Source organism: Borostomias antarcticus, assembly GCF_949987555.1.
Source record: "Borostomias antarcticus genome assembly, chromosome: 10".
In the NCBI taxonomy this organism is placed as follows: domain Eukaryota; kingdom Metazoa; phylum Chordata; class Actinopteri; order Stomiiformes; family Stomiidae; genus Borostomias; species Borostomias antarcticus.
Window position 1 is genome coordinate 18,051,302 of NC_140243.1, and position 17,750 is coordinate 18,069,051.

Consider the following 17,750-nt stretch of genomic DNA (forward strand, 5'->3'; position numbering starts at 1 on the left):
TACACTTTCATAATCTGTTCAAAAATTAAAAAAAATCTGAAAATAACCTTGTCAGGCATCAGGACCAAACCTCTGGTGGCAGTCACATATTTATTTGCCTTGCAAATACAAAGCTCAAGGCAACTCTGTAACCCCAGTCCCTGAACTGTCAGTTGACTTTTGGTCCATACCCCGTCTGTGAATGAATGAATGAATGTTTCGAGACTGAATTAAGTTTATCCCACGTTGGCCTACTGTAGGCTACAGTAGCCTATGGCTATTTAAGAAATAGCTGAGAATATGCGACTAAAACAGCCGTGTACAGCCGAAACAGTCGCAGCGAAATTTTGTTAAAATCTCTGCTCTGTTTTTTTCCGCTCTTGAGAAACCCTCTAGGCTATCTCCTAAAACGCGTTTGACGACAGGGAGGGGAGGAAGGAAATTTGACCTTACCTCACACGTGCATTGCACGGCATTTACTGAGCAGTCGCTGTCACACCCCCTTGGTTCAATTTGAGGCTCATGTGGTAGACTGCTACAGTACGGAACACACTCATCCAGTGGGATTTTGCAAAGCAATTGCGACCACTGGTGAGTTTCACCGCTTTGAATTCATCACCCGGGAGCACAGAATGCCACATTTGCGCTTGCGTTGGGAGATGAATACGAAAGACACTGCTCCGCGTTTTTTCATTATTCTGATTTAAAGCTCAGTTAGCTTGGATTGCGACCCATCGTCGCAGAACATTTTACTGACACCGACTCGGTGACAGCAACGGAGGCGGTTTCACCCATCCAAGTTAATCGGGTCCGGACCGGAGCCACAAGAGGATTCTGATCATATAGCCTACTGTAACACAGAAAGGTAAGACCATCACATCAAGAATAGACTCACATCATGTTATAGCGGACCTATGACATGACCTCCTGAATGGGATGGGTAGTGGTGGCTATGAGCACGCGGGTAGTAACATTAAATGCCATTTTGTCATCTGCAAACTAGCTGTGTATCTTGATAATGTAAAAGTGCAACATGGTGCTTGAATCACGCCAGCCCAGTAACCTATCTGTTCATTTCCCCATTACTTATGATGGGCAGGGATCTTGCCATCAATCACTAACATCCTGGTGCTAGACTTAAGTGTGTGAACAAAACAGCTGTACTTTCACTACAAAAAGGCTATGGCTTAATGCAAATCAATGTAAAATGGAAGAGATATATGCCTACAGTAGGTCAAGGTGAAGTCTACAGGTATGCAGCCTATACAACTCAGTGGGTATAGAGGGTATACGGAAGTATATGGAATATACTCACTTCTTTATCCATGGACCCACAGTATACCCACCTCTTTAAACACCACTAATGTAAAAACTAACATTTCTGCTACAGTATACCCACGTCTTTAGTCACCACCACACCCCAATACTACAGTATGGGTATGAATGGGGTCCACAGCTCATCCTGTGTCTGTCACTCTCTGGTGTACTCATCAGTCCCTCGCATTACAATAGGTAACACCTTGTGCCTATACCCAAAAGGGAAGTATAGGAAAGGTATATTATTTGCAAATTTGACAGCTCACACACACACACACGCTCTTTCTCTCTCTCTCTCTCTCTCTCTCTCTCTCTCTCTCTCTCTCTCTCACACACACACACACACACACTCCCAAAATAATCCATACGGCATGTATGATCAGTCCTTGTTTGATGAAATAAAGAATGATCGCCTTCCATTTGCCAGGCTGTTCGCAACCGACCAAAATAGAGAGGACCTTTAGACGAGGACTTCTCTCTAGGTACAGAGCATTAGCAGAGGCCCACAAATGCAGCGTTGACAGAAAGCTGAGAAGCGTGTCTGTCTACACAATTTGAGGATGTCGCTCACTGTGGCGCTTTTTTCAGGACTGCGGTAACCATGTAAGTTGAAAACCTATAGATTCACCGAGTAGGCTACTATTTGTGGTGATGTGCATTTCAGTTTTGGGAAGGAAAAAGTGTTTCAGGGACAGGGATCATCTGCATGGTGCTCACTCTACTGAGAGCACATCACAGATGTTGCACCTCACTGACGCTGAACTTGCACTGATGGCAGATGATGTGGATACTTTGCTCCCTCCAGTTCTCTCTGTATAGTTTACGTCTGTCAACTCGTCATAGTTGTGTCTGGACTTTTTATTTATTTATTTTTTAAGTATCATCAACAATAGTCCCACATGAAATGAGAGAAGGTCTGACTGTCATTGAGTCAGCTGCAGTGGAACCAGTTTATTGTGATAGTACTTCCTACAAGGAAGCTGCACAATTCACTTTGACTTCAACAGCTCTCTATTGGCTTGGTCAACCACAAACCACGTCAATAAAGCAACGTTTTAAGGGAAATCTTGATGCCAGCATTTTGCCACGTTTTGGTTACCAGAGACAGTGCAGGTGACAGGTGCAGTGGCGCTTCCTGCGGGAGATGTCGTCTCAGTGGTTCATACAGATACTGAAGCAGCTGCTTCTGAGACCTCTCAGACTCAGAACAGTTGATTGAACATGCTGTCTTTTTAAACTCTGTATCCAGTTGCCTGGTCACTGTCCACACAGCCATTATTGCCCTGAAAATGAAAGAAGCAGGTGATGAGGCCTGAACAGCTGTCCCTCTCTGCTCCAAGGCTAACCATGTAGGGGTGTATGTGTGTGTGTGTGTGTGTGTGTGTGTGTGTGTGTGTGTGTGTGTGTGAATGATTACACTATATGCTTGTCACAGTCTTAGAGTTTAAATCCTAGTGATCAGCCTACTGCACAGCGGAGACAGCAGCTGTGTCTGGTTATTAATTTGGACTTCAGAGTTACAGGACCGCGCTCTGAAATGGATCCCACCACCTCTTTCACCAACACGTATTACCTATTATGTTAACTATGCTGGGAATTTGCTGCCCTCATCCTAAGTTTTCTTAGTAAGATAAACCAGTCACAGATAATTAATGGAGAGCTTCTCAACATATAGAAGTGTTATACAGGAGAAGCCTGGAAGATTAACTGTATTGCTGGCTGTTATTTGTTTACAGTTGACTTTCATGAGTATTTGAGGGGTTTAGAAAGTTGTATTTCAGCTAGCCTATATGAAACTGGATTGGGGGAAAACCTGAGAGCACAGAACAGATGTGCGTAATGCTTCCAACTGCTTTTTGGTATTGTCTAACACTTTACAGATTCAAACATTTATCACTTTCGTCTGTTGCATGATTGATACAAGGGCCTTCTGAAAAGCAGAGAAATACAGTCGAAGACTTCAATAGAACAATATAGTCATCGCCTTTTTTTCACCAATATTCTAGTTTCTTTACATTTCCAAATGTGGGCAAGGAGCACCTTCGAAAGCCGTCCTTGAAAATGTGCTCACCAAACAAAAGAAGTCTTCTCAGTTAATGCTTTCAGGAAATTACTCACGCCAAAAGCCAAAAACAACAAGCGGTCGCAACAGACGGCGCTTCATAGAGGAGGACCAAGAGGAGGAGGGGGGATCCATTTCAATACTCTCAAAATAGTAGCAGGGATACACCGGGACTGGGTCCATCCACCATGCTGCCGTGCAACACCAGTGCTATAGTCTTGAAGTCATCCTAATGTTTAGTCTACCATTTATTTCTCGATTGGTCCCATAGATGCCTCCCGCAATTAAAAATCGATTATTCGATTCCTTGTATTTAGTCTACAGTAAATGGCATAGTCTGCAGAAAGGTCAGGATGCCTCCTCTGATGTTTCATTAGCATATAATAATAATCCTTAATAACAATCCTTGAAATATACATGATTTTTCGACTTCTCTTAATTTATTTTGTTTTCAATCACAATTTTCTAATCAACATGGAAATGTAGCACACCCATTCATACATGTACAATTATCTTTGCATGAATGGCTGCTCTACAGCCAGTGCTTAGTTTCCTTTAACGTCATAGAAATGGCATAATTTACATTGTAGACATATCAGCTGGAGAATAAACAATGTACACGTTGTACATTTTCCTGCTGCTGTCATGTCTATAATGTAAATGATTAAATGCAAACTAACCACAGCATAGAGTGCAGGCACTAATGCAAATGCGTGGTCTTGGGGCCGGCTAAAGCAACAGCACAGCTAAACCAATGTAATGTGTGTAGATATGCTTGCGGTCTATTCTACTCTGGTGACAATTGGCAGCAACAGTTGTGCAAAAACCTCAATAATGTCTTGTAACGTAATGGTGTAAATGTTCCGGTAAATGTTCCCTTGTCCTCGTCTGTTACATCATGTCTAGCGTTAGCCTTTTTAATGTTTTATAAATGCACGCAACATAAATCATGCCTAGGCTTCTTCTCCCTTTCTAGTACACTCACCCGTTACCGGCACCTCTCCAAGAGTGTGCGTTTTCTCCTTTATACTCAACATAAATCATGCCTCTCATCCTTACCTCAAGGATGACTTCACATTAAAACCATCTCTAACTCCTGTCTTAATATTCTGTATCTGTCTCTACTGGACTCTCTTTCGTGTAAGTCTTTCTCACTCAACATAGTCTGGCATGTACTGTAGCTATAAACTCTGACGTAGTCCAATAATGAATAGGTGGCATGAAGGATGTGTGTAATGATGCGCACTGTGGGTGGTCTGTTTGGTGTAATATACACTGTCATTTCAAGAAAGAGGCTTGTCCTTTGCCTAATTAAAAGTGATGACGATAACATTGAAGCGGCCCACAATTGAAGGCTAATTTCTTTTCTCGTTTGTCTACGGGGCCTGCTGCAGGGCATACATCTGGGCCTGCTTCAGGACTGGTTATCTTAGGAGAAGCTAAAGGCATTATCATCAACTATTTTTGGCTAGCACAATAAATAAAAAGTTGACAGGTTTGGTGGATTATAGGTGATTTGCAGATGTTCCGACCTAGGTGCTGGCATAGAACTGTCTTTGATAGATGCAGCACACGTTATGGGGCTTACTGGTAACCTTTGCTGAGTCGATAAAACATCTGTATAGCCTACTGCTATATAGTTTTCTGACAGTGTAAGGCCGCTCTGAACTCTTGAAGCTTCTTTACAGAACAGGCTTTTCTTGAAGTATGGTGTGGGCGTCTGGCCTTCTGTTTCTTGTTGATACCAAAGAGATTGGACAGGTTGAGGTGATTTAATGCTTATGCGTAATGTATCAGGCTTTTCTCAGAATCTATAAAGTGAATCTTGCATTTGAGTAGCTGCTCAGTGACGGATCTTTGTCTGTTTGTCTTCCAGGCTGTCGTCTGACATCAGGAACCTGCAGTGATGTCCAAGACGCCGAAGTCAGCCTCCAAGTCTCGCTCCAAGTCCAAGTCAAGATCTCTCTCGCGCTCCAGCAGTCGCTCCAGATCCCGGTCGAGGAAGAAGTATCGCCACAGGTAGATCTCAATCTCTCGCTCATCTCTGTTCCCAGGAAGAGGAGTCATCAGGACAGTGGTATGAACTACTGTAGGTTTCTGTGAGTGTAATCAATGCTCAGGAGGATTAAGATATAAAGTATGCCTGCTTTTCTTTGGATTTAATTTAGTTGACCTGAATGAAACCATCAGAAATGCCATGATTTTTTTTTTGTTGAGAGGAGAGGTTTTGTAACAAGCACGACAAATCTGATTGGTGGAGGCACCACCTTTTTTAGCTAGGTTATTTCTGTCCCGTGTTCTGGTATGGAAAGCCATAAACAGCCCACGCATTCTACACATTGCTCTGTCAGACCAGACCAATTGAACCAAGATAAGGGTAACTGCTAACTGAGTCTTGACAGGTACTCTTCAAGTTGATTGTCAGATATGACTGACCCCAACAAAGGTTGTTGCCATGTGGAATAGGAGGAGTGCCAGGGCTTGGAGGGAAGTGTTTCAAACATAAACACTCTTCACCGATTGAACCTCTGTACACAGTATGACTCATATGATCCCCATGCATGACATGTGCTACAGTATGCTGCAGACATGTGCAACTGTTACACATGTTTACATTGGTACCCTTGCGGTTGTGCATTTATAGACCTGTTGCTACCACGATGTAAACCAGGGGTTCCTTGTAGCAAAACCTCTGAAATTGAACTTGAACTTTGACCTTATATTTTAACTGACCCTTTTTCTGTAAATATCTGGGTTATTTTTGAGCTTAGTCCATGTTCCATAATGTGTGTTCCCGATTTTCACTGCACACAATGTCATTGAGGTTGGAGAGGAAGGCTTATAGTCACACTTAAGCACATCATTTTTGATTTCCTGCTCATAAACCATGTCTTTCCTGCCTCAGCATTATGGAGTTAGTGCTTATATGCACTGGCTCATAGTCCTAGCAGAAGCCGTAGCAGACCCAGGGTCCTGACCAACATCTGGAGCACTTTGCTCAAAGGAAATTGATGTGTGTAGGAAGGAGCAGCTGTGATGATTTCAAATTCGTTGCATTGCTGAGCTATTGGAATTCCACGTTACCTCCCCCCAACATGAAAGCCATCTACAGTAGAGCTACCAATTGCTTGCACACTTGTTATTGTGTTGTGGAGCCCAAATGGAAATTCCTATGTTGTCTGTTGATTAGGATGTTGCTCGGTCTCAGTGTGATGCCGCAACTGGATTCTGGCAATGGCGTGGCTGATCTTTTCCTGGGAGTGGCTCTAAATGGCATGGGACTCAAGTGTAAGAGCTGTGATCCAAGAATGAGAAATTAATTGAGTATGGTAATTAATACCAGACCTGTGTAGGCCAATCAATGCATGGAATAATGACTTTCCGAAAGGTAGGTAGGTACAGTAGGTAGGTACTTTTTTCACTTAAATAGGTAGGTAGAGGTTTATTCATCTCCGGGGGGGAATCATGTTAATATACACATTTACATGTGATCCATCATGGCATCTATCATGGCAACAGAAAGTATTTGTTGAAGTAGTTCACCAAAGGCACTGCAAGTACAGTAGACTACTATACCACAACAAATACAAAAAAATCACATATTTTGTCCCTCAAAATTGTTTTAGATGTATTAAATCCCTGTAGTTGTCTTACTGAATCACCCGCCACGGTTTCTGGGCAGGCGGGCCACCAAGCTGAACTCCCCCCTTTTTTTTCTTCGAAGGATTAGAGTTGAAATTTTTCCCATATGGCTTATGTGACTACCTCTTTCCACTAGCGCTGGGCTTCAGATGCAGGGTCTCTGTAGCTCTCAATGTGAGCGTGCAATGCTGCTCGGCACACTGTCTTCTCTGCTCACTCTTTATTCCAATGAAAAAACACACTGGGTGAGTACAGCAATGCTTAGTTGAGCACCTCAGTTTTACTTACTGTATGAAGCTCGTCTGTCCTGTCTAGGTTGTTTTTTGTGGGACTTGGTTATGAATTGTGTTTAACATGATGTAGTCTCTGTAATTTCTGCTGAGTGTGGTCTTCCCATTGTTATCGGTGCGGTGTTGATCTTTGTCTGCATTGAGATCTTCGCTTCTATGAATTCGAGCAGTTATAATGACTTTAAATGTTATATACGGAATCATCTCAATGTTATTGTCATAGTTTTCTCCTGGATTTACAGTTTTAAGTAACAAACTGTATTTAATGTTGTATCCTACCAACACCCAAAAAGATACACTATGAACATTTAGTGAAATGTTTTTGCTCGGTGCAAGCATCTACTGTATGTTGATTAAATTATCTTAACACGTTTGGTGAATAGTGTTTAGAAACTGGAGCTACTGGCCAAACCACCTCAGCTTGGATGTGCCTTGAGAGTACCTTAGTGGTGCTCTAGCGCCATCATGTGGACAGAGTGGGTATCGCAACCCTGTGCTGAGCCTGTCCTGAGTCTGTTTTCCTCCATCACTCCTGTTTTCACTCCACTCACAGCTTGTAAATATGACAACTTATATTATACAGTGATATGTGTCAGGTGTTAGGGGATTGTCATGTATTTTGCAGAACCTCCCTGTAGATGGCAGCAAACATTTGTGTTTTGTTATGTCACTTAAACTTGGTAAGATATTTTAAACTCAGACAAACTAATATGTAACCTTAAAATATCTAAATATTGAAATATAATATTAAATATTAAAGAGTCTGCTCATGCATATTGTTTACAGTCTTGATGAAAGTGCTTGTTGTCTTTTCTCAAATAGTATAATTAGACCGCTCTCTCCCTCTCTCTCTCTCCCTCCCTCTCGCTCTTTCTCTCTCTCTCCTCCCTCTCTCTCCCTCCCTCCCTCTCTCTCCCTCCCTCTCTTTTTCTCCCTCCCTCCCTCTCTCTCTCCCTCCCTCTCTCTCTTTCTCTCCCTCTCCCCCTCTCTCTCTATCTCCCTCTCTCTCTCTCTATCCCTCTCTCTCTCTCCCTCTTTCTCTATCTCTCACTCCCTCTCTATATCTCCCTCTCTCTCTCTCCGTCTCTCTCTCCCTCTCTTCCTCTCTTTCTCTCTCTCTCTGTCTCTCTCTCTCTCTCTCTCTCTCTGTCTTCCATAGTTCTAGGTCTCGCTCCCGGTCCCGCTCCAGATCCCATTCTCCGTCCCACAACCGGGAGAGGAATTACCCGAGGGAGTATCAGAACAACCGCGAATTCCGGGGCTACCACCGAGGCTTCCGGAGGCCATACTATTTTAGAGGCCGAGGGCGGGGCTTCTTCCCACGGGGGCGCTTCCAGCGGGGCAGGGGAGGGGGCTACAACAACAACAACAACAACAACTACCGCCCCAACAACTGGCAGAACTACAGACAGCACCCCCAGCAGCAGCAGCAACAACAGCAGCAGCTGCAGCAGCAACAACACTACCCCCACAGTCCCAGAAGGGGGCGCTCTCGTACCCCCAAAAAACGCTCAGGTAGCCCTCGCTCCCACAGTCACTCGCGCCACTCGGACCGCTCCTCCTCGCCCCGGTCGAAGCGCTCCCGCCGCTCTCCCAGCTCCTCCCGCTCCTCCTCTCCCAAACGTAAATCGGCCCCCGGCTCGGCCAAGCAGAGCACCAAGGATGTGAAAGAGGAACGCTCGGCCTCCAAGGAGGTCCAGAAGGGAGGAGGAGGAGGAGGAGGAGGGGGAGATGGGGAGGTCTTGGAGCTTACAGTGGCGTCTGGAGGGGCTGACGAGGGCTCAGGCGGTAGCCAGGCTGGGGGTGACTGGCTACAGGTGACGGACTACATCACCAGCCCCAAGAGGGACGGTTCTCAGGTGCGTTCGGCTGTCATCGTTGGTCAGGCCACGCCGACTGCCAGCCCCACCCCTAATTGCTCTAATGCTACTGGTAACGGCGCTGCCTCAAGACAGCCAGTGGGAGGTGCACCCTCCACCAAGAGCCCTTCTCAGAAAAGCCCCACACCGGTGTTTTCCGGCTTTGGCTTCTTCTCTAAAGATGACAGCCTGGCAGATAAAGAAGCAATCTCCACTGCCTTCAAAAAGTAAGCTCAATACTGTGCTTCTTTGCTCTTTTTTAATACACACGTTTTGTCATTTCGTAATCGAGCTTATTCTTATTCAAGCTTATTCTTAATGGCTTTTGCATGTCCTGTGCTTCGGTTCTTTGGTTTGCTCTCAGAACTCCCTTCCCTTCCCTCCCCCATTTTCACATAGTCTAAACCACAGAGAATAACTCCCTGTGGTATTTCTGCCTTGGCCCTCAGCCCTCGCTGCCCTGACGGTAGTCATAGCAGGGTCTAACAGTGTTCTGTAAGTTGAGAAGGCAGAAAGTGCTCTTGGGAATTTTTGGATGAGTTTTCACAGCCAGTCTTTCCAACAAGCCACCCAGTATACAGTAAAAGCCACAATTGGTTAGTTACACACCTAGTATAATTAGACATATTCTTATTTCTCACACAGACCCTATGGAGATACCGAAATACTAAAACGTCAAGCTTGATTGATTAAACAATTATAGTGAATAACAGCTGCTTTTTTTGTGTATTTCTCCAGGTTCTTGGAGGAGCATAATAATAAGAAAAAGCAATCTGCCCGGGAGAATGGCAGAGACATAGAGTCAAATGGTTTGGATGGGGAGCAGCAGGAGAAAGGCAATGGCAAGTCACCCGAGGGCATCTTTGACAAAGTGTCCGGCCCCAGGGCACCCAAAGGGACGGACGTTACTAAGGGAGGCAATGGCAAGTCACCCGAGGGCATCTTTGACAAAGTGTCCGGCCCCAGGGCACCCAAAGGGACGGACGTTACTAAGGGAGGCAATGGCAAGTCACCCGAGGGCATCTTTGACAAAGTGTCCGGCCCCAGGGCACCCAAAGGGACGGACGTTACTAAGGGAGGCAATGGCAAGTCACCCGAGGGCATCTTTGACAAAGTGTCCGGCCCCAGGGCACCCAAAGGGACGGACAGTACTAAGGGGGACAAAGAGAAGTATAAGTTCAAGGAGAATTGTGACGACAGTGTGTCACTGAATAGCCTTCTGCGCACCTCTCCTTTCTGTGAAGATGGAGAGGAAGAGAAGCAGGAGAGGGTCTCCAAACCCCGTCCCAAGGCCCCCCGCCGAGACTGGGACGCGACGAATGAGGACCCCAAGCCGAAGAGTAACGTCGCCCTCTCTGCCCGAGAGCTATTCGAAGAGCGCTTTGGCAAGTGGGAGGATTTGGCTTACATACAGGCGGTCAAAGACGATGACCTTGAAGCCATGGCTGAGGAACTATACCGCAGCCAGAGGCATGACAAGGCAGCGGCCATCGCTGCAGCCCTGGCCAAGAGAGGGATGGCAGGCATGTTCGGTGGCCGCTCTCCAGAGAAAAGCAGCAGAGAGAGGAGGAAGGAGAAAGCTCAGGTGTCTAGCCCGTCCCCCTCACCGCCACCCAAGAGAAACTCTGAGAGGGAGAAGGCTTCTGGGAAAAAAGGAGAGTTCAATGTCAGATTGGATTCTCTTAGGGATGACATGGCAAGGTGAGCACCATGCAGTGGTTACGTTATGTTGATTCAGATACAGGCAGTCATTACTTTGACTTGTCTCAAGGCCCTGTTTCGATAGCAAAAGGAGTGATAGCTTTCTGAAGCACTGACCTTTATCAAAATAAATGAAACAGCCTGGAGATGCTGATGAAACAACCGCCTCTTGCAGTATATTCAAACGGTTGTGTTTAGTTTTTCAAGATCGCTTTTTTCAAGATATTTTGTGTTCTTTGTTTATCATTGCCTAAATGAGAACAACAAGAGGGTCAAAGGTGAAACATCTGATGACTTTGTCGTTGCTGTGTCTCGTCCCCCAGCTCCTCGGAGGTCTTGACCGATGAGCGCTGGTCTTCTCGGGATCTGGTTCATCCCTCTAAAAAGGAGCAGGAGTTCCGCTCAATCTTTCAGCATGTCCAGGCCACCCAGCACCTCCCCAAGAGTCCCTCAGAGCTGTTTGCTCAGCACATTGTCACCATCGTACACCACGTCAAAGGTGACTTCTCCCTCTGGACCCTTCACAACACATATATGTCCGGTACCTGTCTGCTCTAAGCCCCTCCTCTAACAGCTGCACAGATTTCATTGACACCAAAAGTAGCTGGAGAGGCCGTATTAAAGGAGTAGTAAAGGGAAAATCATGTTTAGCCCTGTTTTGAGGTTACTTATGATCATATACAATGGTTCAGATCAAAACGTTGACAAAACTAGCACTTTTGAGAAAGTTGATAATTGCTCTACCACCGTTTAGGTCATACAATGGATGTGGGTGGGCACCTTGAAAAATCATTCAAAAACATGTTGAACTCTCGATTTCAAAGACAAGAAGCTCACCGAGCGGGTAATTGGTTTCCGTTGGTGTTCTGACATCAAATTCGCTGCAAAGTATGAATCCTGTAGAGTTTTATAGATAATTTTATGAAATCCATTGACTTGTATTGAAGCGACCGTTGTAGATGTGTAGATCAATCCGCAGAGGGGATTCAGGAAGCGGCACTACTTACGGTAGCTATTGTTATTGTTTATGTTTCTAGGCTACCTAGTTTGCGGAAGTTTACACACGTATGTGCTGCGGCTAAATAGTTCTATGCTAAATATTTAAAAAAGCATTTCCAGATGAACTATCTTACTTTATGGCGAATTATATGTCAGAACGCCAACTAACACCTCGGTGAGTTTCTTGTCTTTGAAATTGAGAGTTTAACATGTTTTTTTTAATGATTTTTCAAGGTGCCCACCCACATCCATTGTATGACCAAAACGGTGGTAGAGCAATTATCAGACTTTCTCAAAAGTGCTAGTTTTGTCAACTTTTTGATCTGAACCATTGTATATGATCATAAGTAACCTTAAAACAGGGCTAAACATGATTTTCCCCTTTACTACTCCTTTAACACCTAGCACAGTGATGTATTTTCAATAACTCAAGGCTTTATTCCTATTGATTACAGCACAGCACTTTCCAGCGTCTGGAATGACTCTAAATGAGCGATTTGCCATGTACCAAAGAAGAGCAGCAGCAGCAAACGAAATGACCAAGCCAAGAAAGAGTCCGGAAATACACAGGTAAAGTGGCCTATTGAGTGACCCTCTCACCCTCCTTGTGCTGTGGCTTCACCTGTCATTTCAGCTTCCAGGTATTTTCCTTGTTCAACAGGTGCATCAGGTCTCTTGCTTTCACAGTGGTACCGTTTCCTCTAAATCTCTTTCCTGTACTTGCGTTGTATTCATTCCAGTCCTCGTTTCACTGCACCTCGGCTGTGTGACACCAGACCGGTATTTCTCCTTTTTTTTGCCTCATACCTGTATGTATATTTCTGTCTTGCAGGAGAATTGATGTTTCTCCGAGTGCTTTTAAGAAACACTCTCAGCTTTTTGAAGGGACGAAAAGCTCCGGGGATGGCAGTTACAAGGTGACTGAACATTTTGAAAATATGAAGTATATTGGAAAACAAACAAACGACAGCGAGCGAGTGAGCCAGCCAGCTGCCTTTTAGACTGCGTTCTCTCTCTAAGCCTGTGCTTTTCCTTGAAGGGAGATGCATAAAGTCTAAGAAAAGCAAAAGCAGAACAAGGCGCATTCAGTGTGTGTGTGTTATATACCACCCTCCACCTATGGTGGGTCGGTTAAACTGTGGGTACAGCACAAGCCTGCCCAAGACCATTGAGTCGAAAAACGTGAGGGGTCAGAAATGGAATCGGCCTATTGCTCCTGTGCACAAGCCATTGAAAGGACTCTAAGCAAATGTCATAGTAAGTATTCTTCTTCGACAAACAAGGGAAAAATAGTCCAAAGCAAGACCTGTTGTACTGTGTATAGACCTTCCTGTAGTGTTCGTTATTGCTGAAGTCTACAGAGACCTGTTTGGAAAGGGATCTCATATCCGTCATTTTTCCGCATGGAAACGGTCTCTTCAAAAGGAAATATGGCTCCGCCTCCACCTTCAATGAGAGGGCTTTAAAATAATGTAAAAGCGAATGCAAAATAAATACGCTTTTAGTAGCTTCTGACCACATTATGTCTGAATTTGTCGTAGCTGTTAAACATTGTGAGATGCAGACCTGGAAAACTCATTTCCATAGTGCTCTGCTCTCCGTAATGTCGATCAAACTACTGTGTCCCGGTAACCGTTAAAATGGCAGTTTGGAGAGTTTTTTTTGGTTTGAGTTTGGTTTTGCAGCCCTGCTGACCGTTCTCACACAGTTAATGCAAACAGGCTGGACAGTGGACTGACGGCACCGACACGCTAACCCAATGTCTGTCCACGGCCTTGTGTTTTGTCTTTACCCGCACAGGATGAAGGTCAAAAGGGGAAGGGAGACTCAAATGACCTCCGTCTGGATATTGAGTGGCGTAAAAAATGCTCCACCCGAGAGAGAGATTATAAATGGGATGGGGAGAGGGATCCAGGAGACTCTCCAGAACCTAGCAGGGAAAGATCTGCTGACGTCTCCTCCAAGCACCACAAGAAGTCAAAGTATGTCCTCCGGCACAATTCACAAGTGGCATGATTGTGTTCTTTCTAACTCTCTGTCTGGGGCAGGTGGCATATCTTTGGTAGCTGAAAGTCAATAGCCTTCAACTAACCTATCCACGGGGGGTTGTCCCTGCTCCCTGCACCTCTCCCCCTAGGAAATGTAAGAAGACGCATTCTCGTTCTCGCTCTTCCTCTTCGTCGTCTGAATCTCACAGGGGGGGAGACCGTCCCCGGGAAGAGCCAGAGCTCAAAGAGGAGGGCTTCGACAGGGCCCGGCTGGGGCCCAGGGACTACGTCGATCCAATGGAGAGGGGAAGACCACGCGGAGGACTTGTAAGTCAGCTGTGCTCGTTTTACAGACGGCCATCTTTGCTACCGCATTTAAATGATAAAAGAAGTTGAACGTGCACCCAAGTCGGTGAGCATTTTTATTGGAAAGTCACATTTGACCTGAAATCCTAGTTACCATATCTAGCACCTGTCATTTTCTGTTTTTTTTTCACTGCAGCAGTTCAGAATAAGAGGAAGGGGTTGGAACAGGGGAAACTACCAAGGGAGCAGTACCAATGGCAACCCTTTGAACATGCCAATGCACACAAAGAATGAGGACTGGGACCCAGAGTTTACCCCCAAGAGTAGGAGGTACTACTTGGTAGGTTTGTACATCACCTTTGTAAAAGTTCTCTTTTCTTTCCCTCTTTCTTATGAAATACAGTGCATCTCAGAAAATTAGAATATCGTGGAAAGTTCATTATTTTCCATAATTTAATTCAAAAAGTGAATATATTATAGAGTCATTACACATGAAGTGAAATATTTCAAGGCTGATTGCCTCCATGCCACGCTCCACGTTGATGCAGTAATTTCTGCAAAAGGAGCCCGGACCAAGTATTGAGTGTATAAATGCACATACTGAACATACTGTACAATCATGAAGATTAAAACAAAAAAAGGCTTGAAATATTTCACTTTGTGTTATGGATCTAGAATACATGAAAGTTTCACTTTTTGAATTCAATTACGGAAAATAATGAACTTTCCACAACATTCTAGCTTTCTGAGATGCACCTGTAAACCTACAACCAAACCAATTTAATCACTATTGATCACATTTGCATTTGGTGTGCTTAGAAACACCCTTCAGGAAGTTTGAATCGCTCCACCGCTGTCCTCCTCTGTCCCCCAGCATGATGACAGGGAATGGGAAGGCGAGCCGAGTTGGTTGGACAACCGGGGACGAGGACGGGTCAACAGAGGTCGTTTCATCTTCCGGAAAGCCACTGTAGGCGCCAACAACAACAACAACAACAACAACAACAAGAGAAGCCCCAAGTGGACCCATGACAAGTTCCAGGGCGACGGGGAGGAAGGGGACGCCCAGGAGGAGGACCCAGAGCAGGACCACAACGAGGCGGGCAGCGGAGACGTGGACATCGCTGAGCAGTAGATACTCTTTCACAACCCCTGCTGTGTTTTTGCTTGTACAATTAAATCAAGGGAGATAATAGTCACATACAATGGACTATAATTAACAGTCAGTGCTTTCAAATGGATATCACACCATGGTAAAATAATGCATCATGGGTATTTTTGTCATGATTTTATTGACAGTTTTACGTCAGTTTTATGTCAGGGTACAGCTTGTTCTCTATCTGCTTATATTGTAGTACAAGTGCTGTTAGACAGTAACTTGCTGTGTTTACAGTAATTCAATACTAATCATCTTCTGATTTTGATATGTCCGCTCACTTTTAGCAATGCAATATGTGGATTTATGCAAATAGTTCAGACCAAGCAATCCGATTGTTTGACAGCAGTGATATACAGTGTTTGTGATATATCATGGCAGATGTCACTTTACAGTTCCTAGATGTAACAGCATCTATTTTATCTTGATTTCTAAAGATATCCCACCTTATAGAGCAGCAGCAGAGGAGCATGTAGTATGTGCCTTACATTTGTACCATTCAGACCCACGTTAACTTTAAAGAATTTGATGGTTAAGGCCAAACACATCAGTAATGTACAATAGAAGAGAGAGATATATTTTATTCTGAAGTGATACATAGGCATGCAATTAAACAGCTTCTTTGGTTTAGCCAGCAGATGGAGATAATGCAAGTTCATGCATTCAATTGCAGTTTTTTCTCTGCCAAACCTCTTATTTAGCCAATTCCCCCTCTCTAGAAATGGGACCAAACTATAAGAGGTCATATTTTACAGACCTGCACTGTGGATCGGCCATTACAAGCAAAAACATCATGGTCTGTAGACAAAAGACTATTAAATACCTGTACTTTCTGCACAGATTCAGAGAACACTTCATATTGTAGGTTGTCAATAGAAGTTAGGATTTGTTGGGAATCATTTACCCTTCATACTTTTCAGAGCTGTAAACTGGAACGGCTCTAGCATACAGTAGTTATTGACGATGTAAGCTATGTGCAAGTATGCCTCTGCATTCTTCTCGCAAAGGCCTCCGTTGACATGTTAATCATTTCTAATGCTGACCTTATGTGAAGGGAAAGAAAGATCATGATCAAATTCATGGCGAATTCAACGTTTTGAAGTGATTTTCTCTGTTGATTGGGGACTTTTCTCCATGGTCTTTAATGTGTAGTTGGAATTGTATGTATAATGCGCTTGGGGCACAGACAGTCTTTCAACAATAAGGAAAAGGTCGAAATATATGAAATGTTTGATGTGCTATCTAACAGCAAAGTAAACGTAGATTTCTATTCTGTATATCATTGCACTATTTGGGTCTTGCTGTGGGATGCACTGCTTTTAATTGTACAGTATAGTCTAGACATCGTGATTCACACTTTCAAGTTCAATTTAATGAGGTTGAAGATACTTTTTTAGAAAATGTTTCTCTTGCCAATTTCTTTCTCAGAGTGTAAATTAAACGTGAATGATGAATAATTCAATATGAGTGTTTATTTACAATTGAGTTTCTCTTTTATTTTCCCCTTTATATCTGAACCTGTGTTGCAGTTCTCTGACCTGTATTGAAAGTGTTTGGAGCTGTAATCTCTACATTATCGGGTGAGATTAAACAGAGGAACAAAGAATGCATTGAAATACTAGAAATGGTTCTCAGAGAGCATGATATATTGGACACCCAATGGATTGCGTGGCCTGACAGTCGTGGATGACGAAACGGTGACGTGGCTCCTGGAGGTGTGCCCAGATATATAGCCCAGGTGACCCCCTCACCCAGGCTCGGGGTGGTAAAAGGATAGCCCCTCGGCCCTGAGCCTGGGGGAGAGGTCGAATCAACCAACCTACCCAAACGAAGGAGAAGAAGAGAGCACAGACGTCCGCCCCTGAATGCATTTCGTAGCCCTGTGCACGCCTAAATTGAATGGGTTCTAAAGTGGCCCATGCTACACCCCTCCGCCTTTTTCAGTTTCATGAAAAGAAGTCTGGTAGTTTTTGTGTGATCCTAGTCCAAAAAACAAATGGAGGTGAATGTCTGTCTGGGCCGTGTTCGGGGGGCTCGTGATTCACTGGGGCGGAGGTAAAAATGACTGCAGGTGAATGGGTGGATGTATTTGACTGGCTCTGTGGTGGCGCCTTCGGGTCACAGCCAGCGGGGGGCAGTGCAGTGCACAACAAGCTCTTCCCCCGCACACCCCAGTCCAAATCCCATGTCTAGCACCTTCACACAGGTACAGTAGCTGGCTTCATTATAAGTTTTGTTTTAATTTTGCATAATCCTAGTCCAAAAAATGACTAAATGAAATCTATTTTCTGCCGCGAAACGGTTGTTTTCATCAATCTGTCTTGATGAATCGCTAGTTGTGCTTACATAGAACATAGGCCTGTTGTGGTTTTCACATGCCATGATCTTTAGAAACGTCTTTCGAAACGAAATAGCTTCCTCACTTGCTCCAGCATGCATACGCACAGCGCG

At 44.4% G+C, this 17,750-nt stretch overlaps 1 protein-coding gene across 5 annotated transcripts; it reads left to right on the forward strand.

Moving 5' to 3' along the window:
• Nucleotides 1-289: 289 nt before the first annotated feature.
• On the forward strand, nt 290-16,755 carry thrap3a (thyroid hormone receptor associated protein 3a). 5 transcript variants are annotated; one of them, XM_084444436.1, is made up of 11 exons: nt 290-844; nt 5,235-5,377; nt 8,450-9,376; nt 9,888-10,850; nt 11,174-11,349; nt 12,305-12,419; nt 12,682-12,766; nt 13,650-13,831; nt 13,987-14,164; nt 14,343-14,483; nt 15,018-16,755. In XM_084444436.1, the coding sequence occupies exons 2-11, from the start codon at nt 5,265-5,267 to the stop codon at nt 15,276-15,278; spliced, it is 3,141 nt and encodes a 1,046-aa protein (XP_084300562.1). In that variant the 5' UTR covers nt 290-844; nt 5,235-5,264; the 3' UTR covers nt 15,279-16,755. The 5 variants fall into 5 exon arrangements, with proteins under 5 accessions (XP_084300562.1, XP_084300564.1, XP_084300561.1 ...); XM_084444438.1 differs by having other exon boundaries at nt 14,340-14,483; nt 14,963-15,100; XM_084444435.1 differs by having other exon boundaries at nt 291-844; nt 14,340-14,483.
• Nucleotides 16,756-17,750: the final 995 nt, after the last annotated feature.

Coding starts and splice junctions, on each gene's coding strand:
- thrap3a (XM_084444435.1), top strand. CDS start 5,265: ATGTCCAAGACGCCGAAGTCAGCCTCCAAGTCTCGCTCCAAGTCCAAG. Junction 10,851..11,173: donor CTTAGGGATGACATGGCAAG/GTGAGCACCATG, acceptor CTCGTCCCCCAG/CTCCTCGGAGGTCTTGACCG. Junction 13,832..13,986: donor AAGCACCACAAGAAGTCAAA/GTATGTCCTCCG, acceptor CTCTCCCCCTAG/GAAATGTAAGAAGACGCATT.